The 12,981-nt window shown below is 39.3% G+C and overlaps 2 protein-coding genes across 2 annotated transcripts; one reads left to right on the forward strand and one right to left on the reverse strand.

The window, feature by feature from the left end:
* The first annotated feature begins 52 nt into the window (after positions 1–52).
* Positions 53–4,171, forward strand: trpt1 (tRNA phosphotransferase 1). Its single transcript, XM_010783289.1, has 7 exons — positions 53–262; positions 709–790; positions 1,121–1,287; positions 2,354–2,531; positions 3,234–3,290; positions 3,394–3,504; positions 3,606–4,171. The coding sequence occupies exons 1-7, from the start codon at positions 182–184 to the stop codon at positions 3,626–3,628; spliced, it is 699 nt and encodes a 232-aa protein (XP_010781591.1). The 5' UTR covers positions 53–181; the 3' UTR covers positions 3,629–4,171.
* LOC104955894 (fermitin family homolog 3) lies at positions 4,143–12,326 on the reverse strand. The gene is made up of 11 exons (XM_010783291.1): positions 12,079–12,326; positions 11,453–11,555; positions 11,251–11,358; positions 8,421–8,555; positions 8,220–8,266; positions 7,629–7,753; positions 7,085–7,191; positions 6,567–6,788; positions 5,887–6,011; positions 5,302–5,443; positions 4,143–4,854 (listed from the first exon to the last, which is right to left on the reverse strand). The coding sequence occupies exons 1-11, from the start codon at positions 12,324–12,326 to the stop codon at positions 4,675–4,677; spliced, it is 1,542 nt and encodes a 513-aa protein (XP_010781593.1). The 3' UTR covers positions 4,143–4,674.
* Between the last annotated feature and the right edge of the window lie 655 nt (positions 12,327–12,981).

Genomic DNA, 12,981 nt, shown 5'->3' on the forward strand with positions numbered 1-12,981 from the left:
CGCCGGGACACCGGAGCTCCGCCCGGCCGCCACAGCGGCACCTAGAAGCGAATACAGAAAAGAACAGGAAGTGGGAAGCTGCACGGTTTGTTTACATAAGTTTACTGACAACGAGTGTGATCGTGTGATCCTGTGTCAAATTACGAGTAATGGTCTGAATATCTTAGCTTACTGAATTTAAATGGACAGTGGTGGAAGTGTAGGAGGCGGAAGAAAATCAGGCAGAGGAGGCAGAGGAAGGAGAGGAAATCGTGGGGGAGAGGTGAGAGATTGAAGCCCTATACATTGGGATATTGACCTCTTGACAGTTGAGGGACTGGTTTGTGACTCGTGGTATTGGGTGTCATGGCAGTCAGGATGAATGGTTGGTTATGGTAAAGTCAAGGACCTATATTTAAACGTGTGTGTGTGTGTGTGTGTGTGTGTGTGTGTGTGTGTGTGTGTGTGTGTGTGTGTGTAATGTAATCTGAATAATCGCACCTTGTCCTAATGAAATAGACACAGCAACACCTGTGTTCCAGTTGTGTTACTGCTTTTCAAAGGCCACATGTTGTTAATAAATTATTGCCAGTGTAACTATATTGAATTGCCCTTTTTTTTAAATGTAACCTGGGTTGATTAGTAACTTTTTGGGCAATCTGATTACATAACTACCTAAAACTAGCTGGAGCCTTAGCTCTGAGTGACTGATGCCTTGTCCCCTACCAGGGCAGAGATGTTCGCCTGTCTAAATCCTTGTCCTATGCTCTTCGCCATGGAGCCAACAAGATGGATCTTCAAATAAGTTCAGGTGAGCTCCCTTCAACTTTAATATATCAAATGAGACCTAAGATGTTCCATTCAGCATTTTAAAAACAAATAACTATAATCATCTTTGTTTTTGTGTTATTTTTTTCTCTCAGCATGGTTCAAACAGACATCATAAACAGGAATTCTGAACAAAGACTTATTTAAAAATGTGACAGTTGTCATTATATTTGATGCTTAATTTTATAATGAATTCAATCATGCCCATAAATCCTGCCCGCTAACAGTTTTGATCACACATGCTTTACATGTATTATCCATTTGGATTTAGAGCCATAGTAAAGTTCCTTATCCTCAACTCTGACCCTCGTAGATGGCTTCATGTTTGTGGAGGATCTCCTGGCTCACACGCAGTTCAGCTCATACTCACTGGAAGACGTTGAAAGAGTTGTGGCCACAAATGACAAGCAGCGCTTTAAACTTCATCGGCTGGAGGACGGCCGGCTCCAAATTCGAGCCAGTCAGGGGCATTCAATACAAGTATGGGGCTTTTTTTATTTAATCAGCAAACCAGCATGCTACGATATTCTATCCCCCTCGGTAAATGCTGAATTCATCAATATTCAATTTACACCAGAATTGCTTTTAGATAGATTTGGTGGACCACCTAACTTCAACTTCAATACATTCAAGGTACTTTCTTTAGATGGGAAATTAACTCTGGGAGATCCCTTAACAGCTTAAAACACAGTTCCATTTTGTTCCACAGAGTGCATACAAATGTTTTAAACCAATTTTCACCTTCAAAATAAAAAAGTAAATCTAATTTTCAGATGACAGATGCTGTTAGTCCTCTGACAGCCTAACAGGAAATATATAATTAGAATCCTATAAAATCAGGTTAGGTAAGGGTTCAAAAAGACATTGGAGAATCGCACTACCTCTGTTGCTGAAATTCATCTTCACTTTAATTACATTTTACTCTGTATTATGTTATATTTTTCTTGTTTGTTGCAAAGATTAACATGTCAGCAGAACATGAGATGTATACAAACCCTCATTGGCCTTGGACTGCCATCTAAAATGATTCAATTTGCCAAATGTTGTTGTTTCTGAACATTAGAACTTGATCTGGTTTTGTTGGGTAAACTCCCGTATTATATCTGCTCTCTGATAACACAGAGAGTTGCAAGCAGCTATTGTCTGAGATCGCATGATGTAGTATTGTTAGATGTGCCAAGAGCAAGGACTGTCTTAGGTAAGACAGCTTTTATGTGTGCCGCTCCACTTGTTTGGAACAATCTTCAGCAAGAATTGAAACTGAGCAATCTCATTCCTCTGCATGTTTTCAAAGCTAGGCTAAATGAAATGCTTGTTGATACTATGGGCACTTGTAAATGTCTATAACTATGTAAATGTATCCTGTAAATATAATGTATGATGTCCTTTATTGTTTTATGTTTCATGTGGAACCTATATGCTGCAGGTCTCCCTTGAAAAATAGATCTATGATCTCAATGGGACCAATCTGATTAAATAAAGGTTTGAAATGAAATGGTCACATTTTTGTATTGTGTGTTAACACTGGTTGCATTGCTGTGGGCAGGTAATGGATTTGGAGCTGAAACCGGTCCTGGCTGGTTCTCCAGACTGCCCCGCTGAGGCAGTTCATGGCACCTACCTCCGCAAGTGGAGCTCCATCCAGCAGCAGGGCCTGAGCCGCATGAGGAGGACACACATCCACCTGGCCCCCGGCCTGCCTGGGGAGGAAGGGGTCATCAGCGGTAAACAGTGTGTGTGCACGTGTGTGTGTGTGTGTGTGCACGTGTGTGTGAGTGTGTGCACGTGTGGGTGTATGGTTGTCTGTGTGACAGAAAGAAACTCATCTGAACATTGAGATAAATAAGTTCTACAGTTTCTAAACCACATGATACTATTTTATATTAAATTGACTTTTATGTTATAACATTTATTCAGACAAATGCTGAGTACCATTCCCTAATCATATCAAATATAGCTGTGAAAAAAATTAAAAGACCACTGCAGCATTATCAGTTTCTCTGGTTTTATTATTATATATAGATATGTGTTTTTTTTTAATTCTATCAACTACTGACAACATTTCTCTGTGTTGGAATTCAACAGACACTGAATGGAATGGCTGCCATACATGTAGAGATTGAGATTTAAGAAATATTTTGAGTGGTCTCTTCATTCTTTCCGGAGCTTTTATTGCCTTGCTTAACCTATTAGTACACACACGTAAACTTTGGTATCAATCATACCACTGTCAGTTTAATATGTAATTGGTCTACACATTTTCTTGTTTATTTTTTTACTCTATTCTTATTTAAGCCTTTTTACCTGATATTATTTATTTATGTTACTGTCTATATTAAGATACTTATAGGTTTTCTGTCCTTGTATTGCTGCAACAGCTGTATTTATAAGGTGTATCTTAATCTCAATCTTAATTTCCCCACTAGGAATGAGGGAAGACTGTGATCTTGCTGTGTATATTGACGTTCCCAAAGCTCTTGCTGGTAATCTCCACCACTAATGATTGCTAGTAACCACTATGCTTGATGTTGTCTTTATGTGTTGCCAATAAACCCTCTTACATGTGTTTTATGTATGTATACGCAGGCGGTATTGAGTTTTTCTGGTCAGATAACGGTGTGCTGCTGACTGCAGGGGACGATGAGGGAAAACTAATCCCTAAGTACTTCATCCGTGCCTTAAGACTGAGACCTACAAGTAAGAAAAAGTACCATATTTCACCAAACACATTTAATTTGATTATTTGAAAACTTTGTGCGAGTTTCCTTTACTAAAGTCACTTTCTTCCTGTGTTACAGGGAGTATCATACCACTGCAGTAGCATCATAGGATACTGCTCTGTCATTGGTCACAGCAAGACTCATCATGGTTTGTTTGATTCTTATCCCAGTTCCCTTGGTGACATATGTTGCTTAGCAGGAGCATACTAGCATCCAATAAGCTTATTTTCATTAGCAATAGGACAATCCATGGAGAAATCATCCTAAACGGACAAAGACTTTTGATTTTTGTTTCATCATTCAAAGGATCAGGGCAGGTTTAGGACAGTTTGGAAATGTAACACTAGTTAAAAACAGAACTTTTTAAATGTATTTTGAAGACATTTTATAAGTGTGATTTGTCCCTTGACTAAATATGGATAAGCAGAGGATACAGACACTGTGGTTTAATCTAACGGACAGCTGTAACAGTCTTGTGAGATATGAACACACACACAGCATGTTAGGCGAGATAAATGGTTAGAAGCTTCCTGTGGAAGAAACAGCAGAAATTACCCCCATAAGCTGCAACCATGAGGAGTAAAGACAACACAGAATGAAAAATGAATTGCTGTATTTACTTGAATAAATGTTTATTAGTGAAAACAATTACTATTGGCATGTATTTTTCTACGCCTTGTTTTAATTATTGGCAGTGATATTGTGGCTGCTGGCAATAATACTGCAGCTCTTTACAAAGCAAGGATTTCCATCCTGAGCGAAAAGGAAGTCTGGACGCTGCAGATCGAAACAGGAAACTATTTGCTAGCTGATGCAACATTTAATTTTACATTTTCATTAGTTTGGTTTTCAAGCCTGCTGAGACTGGTTCTGATGTCCAGCAGTTTGAACCAGCAACAGTCCATCCTGAAGTTAAGAGTCAGCATGGGGAACACCTTGAGTCTTGAACTGTCTGAACATGTTGTCCATCCACTATATCTGTGAATGTGTATAACATAGGATATATAAAAGGATAGACCGATAGACACAAGATCAGAAACTTATTTAGAATCATTTTTGACCGTTTTTATGTTTTTATCTATTCCATAATGTATCCTTCTGTTGAGGCACACAGAAGACCTTATGTGGGATTATTTGTGTGTTTTAGTTAGAGAGCTTCGTGGCCACCGGTCAGCTTGTGGAAAAGCTCTTCATTGAGCGTGTCACTCTTCGAACGACTGCGTGTCGACATGAAAATGTAGCCTCCAATAAACTCGTGAACGATTTTGCAGTCGGCGGTCACGCAGGCGAAAGCAATGTTGATGTTGCCTTCAAACTCTATGGCCACCTGGAGGAGTCAGAAACATATAGAGTATATCAAAGAAAGATATAAGATTCCTTCAATATGCAGATTTTTTACATTTATGTTAGGGAAATTACACAACTGTTGCTCTTACGGGTAATGTTCATGAGTTCACTTTCAAACAACGGCAGCAGGATTTAAGGAGTATTTGTGGAAAACTGGGAATCAAGTTTGATATTTGATTTCTCAAGTTCTGCCTTAATTTAATTTGACCTTGTGTGAATTTAATACAAAAATCGCAATAGGCACGATTTTTCAAAGATACCCTTTTGAGCAGTTAAACCACACATAGGAAACCTTAGTGGGAAAAGATCCAAATAATACACTTTTGTAAGGTCTGTTTAGCTAATTCAGTAGCACACCTTCCCTGGAAACCAAAGTGTGAGATCGTGCATACTGCAGACAGAAGGTGGATCAAAGCTATATTGTCACCTGTCGTATGTCCCAGTTGACATTCCACTGCTTCATGTTGTTGTAGCGCCAGGTCTTCACCACATCCCCCACAGCCAGGTCGATACGGATCAGACGGTTGGGAGCAATGCCCAGTACCTCGTCCTTACGACTGCCCTTAAACCTATTTAGCAAAAACATCTTAATCTTCTTTTCACTCAAAATCTAAACTGTTGATACAAAGGTCAAACTTTAATCCTCAATTCAATACAATACAATTCAATAACTTGCTAGATCATTGATGTGTTTTCAACCCTTTCAATCAAATTGAAAATACTGTTATTGATAGTGACTTGAGCCTAGTGACGAGCACACTGTTCCTAGAATTTTTAGACAGGAGTTTAAATCTTAATTTATACTAATGTTAGATTTTAGTTGGCTTTATTTTCTTGCTGTTAAATGTTGTTTTATAGTTTTAAATTGTTCATTTATCACGACTTGTGAGTGCTGTTCTGTTAAAGAAAGACTGAGGAGTTTAAGTAATTGCTTTATGTTGTGCCTTCATGGTCCTAAATTGATGCTAACAGGCATTTCATCAATTGTGATAAGTTTTAAATTGAACTTTACCTGACAACGACGTATGAGAGCCCGAAGTCTGGCAGGGCTTGCCAGATCTGCAGGAAGCGCATCACTGCATCTGTCAGTGAGAGCTGAGCCACGTTCTGGTATGCATCCAGGATACGAGGAGTCAGCTGGAGCAGCAGGCACAGGGCAAAAGGTCAGACGTTAGTATATTTCTGCTGCCTCATAAACACAATGGGCAGTAGTTTCAGCTGCATAGTAGTTCAATTAGCTCAATTGTGCAAAATCACTGTTCTGCTGTCCAGAAATGAAAGGAATATATCAGTTTACAAACTCCACACAACTTATGCAGTATCATTTAAGTTACATTTATTCACACCATGATAACCAAACATACTTTTCCGTTAAGCGTTACTTTTAAAACACTTCCACAATAAAAGAGAGAAAAGGCATGTGTTTATTAATTAGCAAAGTTTTGCTGTGGTTTTAACTCTGCCCCATTAACTTACATTTGATTATTCCTTTACCAGGGAGGTAAATCCTTTTTTCTTCAAGAATTAAAATTAGCACAGGAAAAGTACTGTCATTCAGTATATTAGATTTATAAATGACGGACTGGTGTGATTGAATAAAGTACTTGGTTGTAGCTACCTACTGATAAAATGAGAGTATTACATTTACTCTTTCTTTTTTGAGCCTACATCGAAGTTCCACCTCTCCTGTACCTGTTTGGCTTTGTACTTCTTATGGTAGCGTGGCGACACCAGACTGTGAGGATTGATGCTTTCATCGTTAGCATTTGCGTTGCCATGGGAACCTGAGCTGGTCTTCTGCATAGCCAGGAAGGAGCGGATGCTCTGGATCTCACTCTGGAAACTGCTGTCAGCCAGACTTTTGCCTTTGGAGGCCAGTCGACACCCAGCCATCCACTGAGCATACTGCTGCTCCTGGAGGGCGAGAGACAACCGCAGAGAGAGAGAGAGTAAGGTGGGGAGTGACAGATTACATATCATTAGGATTAAGTATGAGACAAGATAACATTCAAAGAAATTGTCAATTCGATTATTGACACAATGTCAGGGATTACCCCAGGGTTTCCCACACATAGACTTTACTTGGGTGGGCCGCCCAGGTATATTAACGGCCGCCAAAGTATATTTCGCCCATCACATTTTTTTATTACTAATTTAAAGTATGGCACATTTTAAAATTCAATGATGTTTGTGTGTGTGTGTGTTCTTACATTTTCACAGCGCAGATAGACCTCGTTCATGCCCTCAGGCGCTGGTATCAGGAGTCTAATTAAGAACTTCTGGGCTGTCACGTTAACGTCCGGAGCCACCTCACATCCTGTGTGCAGGATAAATATCAAACCACTGACCAATTCTGAAATGTGACATTTATGGGATTGAAATAGAATTGAACCCGACCACTTGGTCAGACTTCTCGAGTTTACTGCCACGCCTGAACCTGCTGAGTCATACTCGCAGTTCATTTTTCTGTATTTATAGATAACCTAATTCTCTTTTTTAACAGATGGAGGATGAAAACAGACTTGAGAGAAGCACCTTCCCTTTTTAACATAGGTGGAAAGTTCTGTGTTAGTTTATGTGTTGATTTTGATAAGCAGTGATGTTACAAAGAGGTGGATAAACAGATTGCTAAAGTATGTCTACTACTTAATCAGCCACTAATCTGTAGATACATATTGATAACTGATGACACATTATTGGTGACATAGCAACAACATATCCTAAAAATATAAAATACAATTAGATATTCAGTACCTTTGAGGTTAATCTGTTGAATGGGCTCTCCAATGCTCTCCTCTTTGCTCTTGAAATAAGAGATGGAGGTATCCTGGAACTTGAACCAGTACTGCTTATATCCTTTAAGAGTCAGCCTCTTTGGCCTGAAACAAACAAACACATTGCCCAGGCTATGTACTGACACCGATTAAAAAGGAAAAAAAATCAACTATGTTTTCACTCTATTTTAACACACACATCACATCTAAGACAAAAGAGGCAAACGTCTGTTATCCTCCAAAGACCTGGTAATTTATCATGTCCCCTATTGGGGAAATGATACTGACGACTTTATTTTAAACACCACGCCTGCAGTTTATTTAAGTTCTAATGTACTGTGAAAATACCCTTTTGGACTCTAGTGATCACACATGGGAGTGCAGTTAACATAGCTATTGCTATGTGCTTTGTTAAGTTGTTAATTCCTTTATCATTGTGGCGGGAATTGAAAGATAAAACACATTTTATGGCAGGGCAGTAAGGGAGTTAAGTGATCGAGATAAAAAAATCCACAGAAACAAAAAAAACCTATCAAGGCTATGCCAATGGATGCTTGAAAATGTCTCTCACCTGAATATCTTCAGATAGTCATTGAGTTCTGGTGCAGTCATGTTTTCCTGGATGAAAGACAAAGATGTTTTTTCCATCAGTAAACAAAATACTCTTCTTTTGCCTTCTTATTAAATGTATTGTTTTGTGAATTGTTAACATTCTTTCTATATGTTTTGACATACATTTCAGTGACACACAAGTAAATACAACATGTCTGACCAGCATCTCGGAGGCGGAGCTGCTCTCTCCGTCCATCTTGACCTCCAGGGACTGCAGGGCAGACTCCAGGTCGTCCATAGCTGCACTGGAGCTCAGCGCCTTGGGCTCCGACTCAGACACCTTACTGATGTGGTACTACAGGAGAGGAGAGCAGAGGTGGAATGTAACTAAGTACATTGACTTAGTTATTCAACTTAAGTACACTTTTGTATATGACAATAAAGCCCTTTGAACCTCTGAGTGTTTTCTTCTCGTACCTCTTCTTCTTCTCCTCAACATTTAAGAGGTGAAATCCACTACTTCACTCCACCAACAAATACTTTACAAGTTTTCACAAAAAAAGAGTTTGGCTTTAAGGCCAATTTTTTTTACAATTGTTTGAATCACTTTCCAATATCTTAAATGTGAAGATTTGCTTTATTTCTGCATTGGATAAAAGCCTCAACTAAATGAAATGTGATCTACTTTCATTTTTATTATTTTATTAATTTAATTTTCTTTTATGTATCTGTTGAATTGAATAACCTGATCAAAATTAAACAATTATGAATTGATATAGTATGTCATTCACAAAATAGCCAAATGCACATGGCAACATTTGAATTCCTGTAATTTTGTATTAACTTTTTATTTTATTTTTTTATAAACAAACAGCCAGACAGACAGACAGCACAATAGCAGTCGGCAAACAAGTAAGAATGACAACAGTATGACTCGAGTCCGACAGGATAAAAAACAAAGACAAAATTAAAAATAAATAAAACTAAACTAAAAAATGGACTGCGACAGGACCAAAATCAACAACAAAAACAAAATCTAAATCTAAAGGATCTGAGTCTAAGTCCATTATTAATAAAATAATGCAAAAGTAGAAATCAAACAATGTGTATAAATGGAACAAAAAGATCAAATATATCAAAGAAAAACATAGCACTTGTTGGTCAGTCAGCCGCCCACTAATCACAGTTTAACACCGCAGGTCCACCACCCTATTGTACAGAGACATCCGGCATGTCCAGCTCCCGTATATACTTGTAGAAGGGGTTCCAAATCTTGTGGAATTTCCCCAGGGAGCCCCTCAGTATGCACCTTATTTTCTCGAGTTTGGCTGAATTTAGGACTTCATTTAACCACAAGGTGTGTGAAGGGGATATTGGAGACTTCCACATGAGCAATATCAGGCGTCTGGCTAGTAAGGGTAACAAAGGCTATGTAGGCTGTCTCCAGACAAGAGAGTGGCCATGTGGGTGGGGTTACACCAAACAGTGCAGTCATAGCATTAGAGCGATCGGTTTTCCAGTGATTTCTGACAGTGATCTAAAGATGTCAGTCCAATAAGAGTGTAAGACCGGACAAGACCAGAACATGTGTGCATGACTCGCCGGTGCTTGGCTACATCTGTCACAAGTTGGGTCCACCTCCTTATATATTTTAGAGAGCCTGAGCTTAGTAAAGTGTGTGCGATGCACAATTTTGCACTGAATCAGTCCATGTCTAGCACAAATAGAAGATTTATGTACATTAGCGAGTGCTTTTTACCAAAGTTCTTCAGAAGTCTCCTCCCCAAGATCTGTTTCCCAAAGAGATTTAATGGAGTTCAGGGTAACCAAACGAAAAGAATAAATCTGAGCATAAATACACGTCATCATTCCCTTCAGAGTAGATAACGGCCTAAGGAGTGTGTCTAGCGGCGAATCAGTTGGGTGATTAGGAAACTGAGGAAATCTATTATTAACAAAACTGCGAATCTGTAGATACCTGAAGAAATGTTGGGTTGGTAGTGCAAATGTATCAGATAACTGTTGGAAAGAGGCAAATGTGTTGTGAATATAAAGGTCTTTGAATGTTTTAATGCCTTGGTTAAACCAAATAGTAAATGCGCCATCTACTAAGGATGGAGGAAAAACATGGTTTGCAGTTAAAGGGGCTAATGTAGAGTATCTTTGGAGATCAAAGAAACGTCTGAACTGATTCCAAATGTTCAAGGATGCTTTAACAATTAAAATACATTTTTAGTGTAAGCAGAGGAGGGGGTCTTAATGGGAGAGTGAGCCAATGCTGAAAGAGATACTGGACTACAGGAAGCAGCCTCCATTTCAAGCCAGACAGGCGGAGAGTGCTGTGAGTCAGACTGCAGCCAGGACTGTATTATTCTTAGATTTGTAGCCCAATAATAGAACCTCAAATTCGGCAGAGCAAGTCCACCCCGCGCCTTTGGTCTCTGTAAAAATAGCTTGCGTATCCTTGGGGTTTTCTTGTTCCAAATAAAGTTAGAAATAATAGTGTCAGTTTTACAAAAAAAAGTTTGAGGGAGGAAAATGGGCACACATTGAAATAAATATAGATATTTGGGGAGTATATTAAATTTTATAGAATTATTTCGGGCAACCAGAGACAGATTTAACACTGACCAGCGGTCAAAGTCTTCCTGTACGCGGGACAAAAGGGTGGCAAAATGAGCTTTATAAAGATCTTTAAATGTATCGGTCACCTGGATCCTGAGGTAAGTGAAGCTGTGTAGTGCAATTTGAAATGGTAGACTATGTAGAGGGAACTCACGCGCCGCTCTATTCAAAGGGAACAATTCGCTTTTACTTAAATTTAGTTTATAACCGGATACAGCACCAAATTAGCTAAGGATAGAGAGAGCTGCAGGGACAGACACGGATAAGTTAGAGACATAAAGAAGAAGGTCATCCGCCTAAAGAGAAGCTCTCTGTCCTCTGAAATGCCCACTTCCTTAATTGTATTTTTGACATTTAGCTGTTTTTAATATGTATGTGTCTACCCGTTGACACACATTTGGCTTTTCAGTAGCAGTGTTTTCTACCTGTAGAGCTCCAAACAACATCATCTCCTCCTCGGTGCAGTCGATGTCCTCCAGCAGGATGGCCCAGCGCGCCTGCTCATAGAGCTGGGTCAGACGCACAACATCATACTGCACAGCCAGAGAAAATAGGAGTCAAATCAAGAGTGGAATGGAATGACATATTCAGACTGTATCTATAAAAACAACATTTACACATACACACCTTAGGATCTATATCATAGGAGGCAAAGTATTTGAAGCGAAGCCAAACTCTGTCATTTTCTTGGATGCCCTGCTGCATGAGACAACGAGATGAGTCCAACCACCTTGGAGGGAAAGAAAATAAGTATATGACCAAGTCAACAATAATTACTTTCTAATCAATGAAACCCCCATTGTGTCAGACCTTTTGGTAAAATAGTTTGCATACTAATATGTTTTGTTCTTTTCTCAAAGGCTGGAGATTTTTCGACCAAGAACACAGAAATGTATGAGGAATTGTGAAATAATGTAATGTAATAAATGGACTTGCAATCAACTGACAAATAATAGCAAACCATTTCAAAGACTAATTCACCATAAGAACTCAAAAGTGGCCATGAAAAGGACAACAATGCTTTTCAAATAAATGATGTACCCTCTTTAGTGTTTGACTTTTTGGTGAGCAGTCTTGCAGGACCTGTTGTCAAGCGGTAGCATGGCTGACAGATCCAAAAGTTGCATTTTCACGTCATATCTGGGTCAATATTCCTATTTCCCCAGATCTTTGTAAAGGAATATGCCATGATATGATATATTCACAGACTGCCATTGTCCTTGAAAAAGCTTTCCAAACAGATATGTCTGTACCTGCCGTTGATGTGGGCCTTGTCTACCACGCTGGCTGGTCGGAACTGCTTGGTTATGACCTCGGGGGCAGGGGGAGGCTGGGTGACTGACAGCATCTTGTAGACGGCCTCCATCTGAGGTGAGTCGGCAAAGTGAGCAGGCATGCCATTATACAGACAGGGCCGGGATGCTGTAAAGCAAGTGTCAAAGGGTATAGTCAAATTTAAAAAGGTGGTTAGATAGTGGAAGTCAGGAAAACAGTCCAACATCTCTAATATATGAAAATGTTGTTTTGAAGTCTATTCTTACACCAATTACACCAAACACCTTCAAGTTCACCTATTATGCAAAATCCACTATTTCATGTATTTTATTCATTTGTGCCCCCTCTGTGTTAAGAGATTCAGAAAGATTCAGGAGAATAAATTATCACTCTTTTTGTCCTGATTCATTTAAATAAAATCAAATAAGCTGATCAGATTTTGGCCACTTTGTAATGTCCCAATGTGTTGGGTTGTGCAACCATTAGCCAATGGTATAACAGCCACCCTCCTTGGGCCTTTCTCATTTCACTAATTTCCCCTCTTCGACTACTTGAATCCTCGGTCCTCCGGTAGTGATCCGGAAATGGTTTTCGGCGCACCATGTTGAAGGTCATCTAATTTCTCTAAATGCACATCATGGAGCGAGGATCGAGCGTCAAGGAGGCTCTTTGGAGGAGCTATAATATACCCCACCACCAAAGCAAAAACGCAAAATCAACTTCCGTAAATTAAGCTGTGTCTCATCCTCCCTCTCTGAAAAAATATCCACCACTCTCTTTGTGGACCTCCATAGCCCCTCTGATCTCACTGACTACTACAACAACATTCTGTCCTCCTGCCTTGACCAACTTGCACCCATAAAAACCAAAACAGTTTCCTT

The sequence above is a fragment of the Notothenia coriiceps genome, unplaced genomic scaffold (genome assembly GCF_000735185.1).
Source record: "Notothenia coriiceps isolate Sejong01 unplaced genomic scaffold, NC01 NC01_scaffold00024957, whole genome shotgun sequence".
Taxonomy (NCBI): Eukaryota; Metazoa; Chordata; class Actinopteri; order Perciformes; family Nototheniidae; genus Notothenia; species Notothenia coriiceps.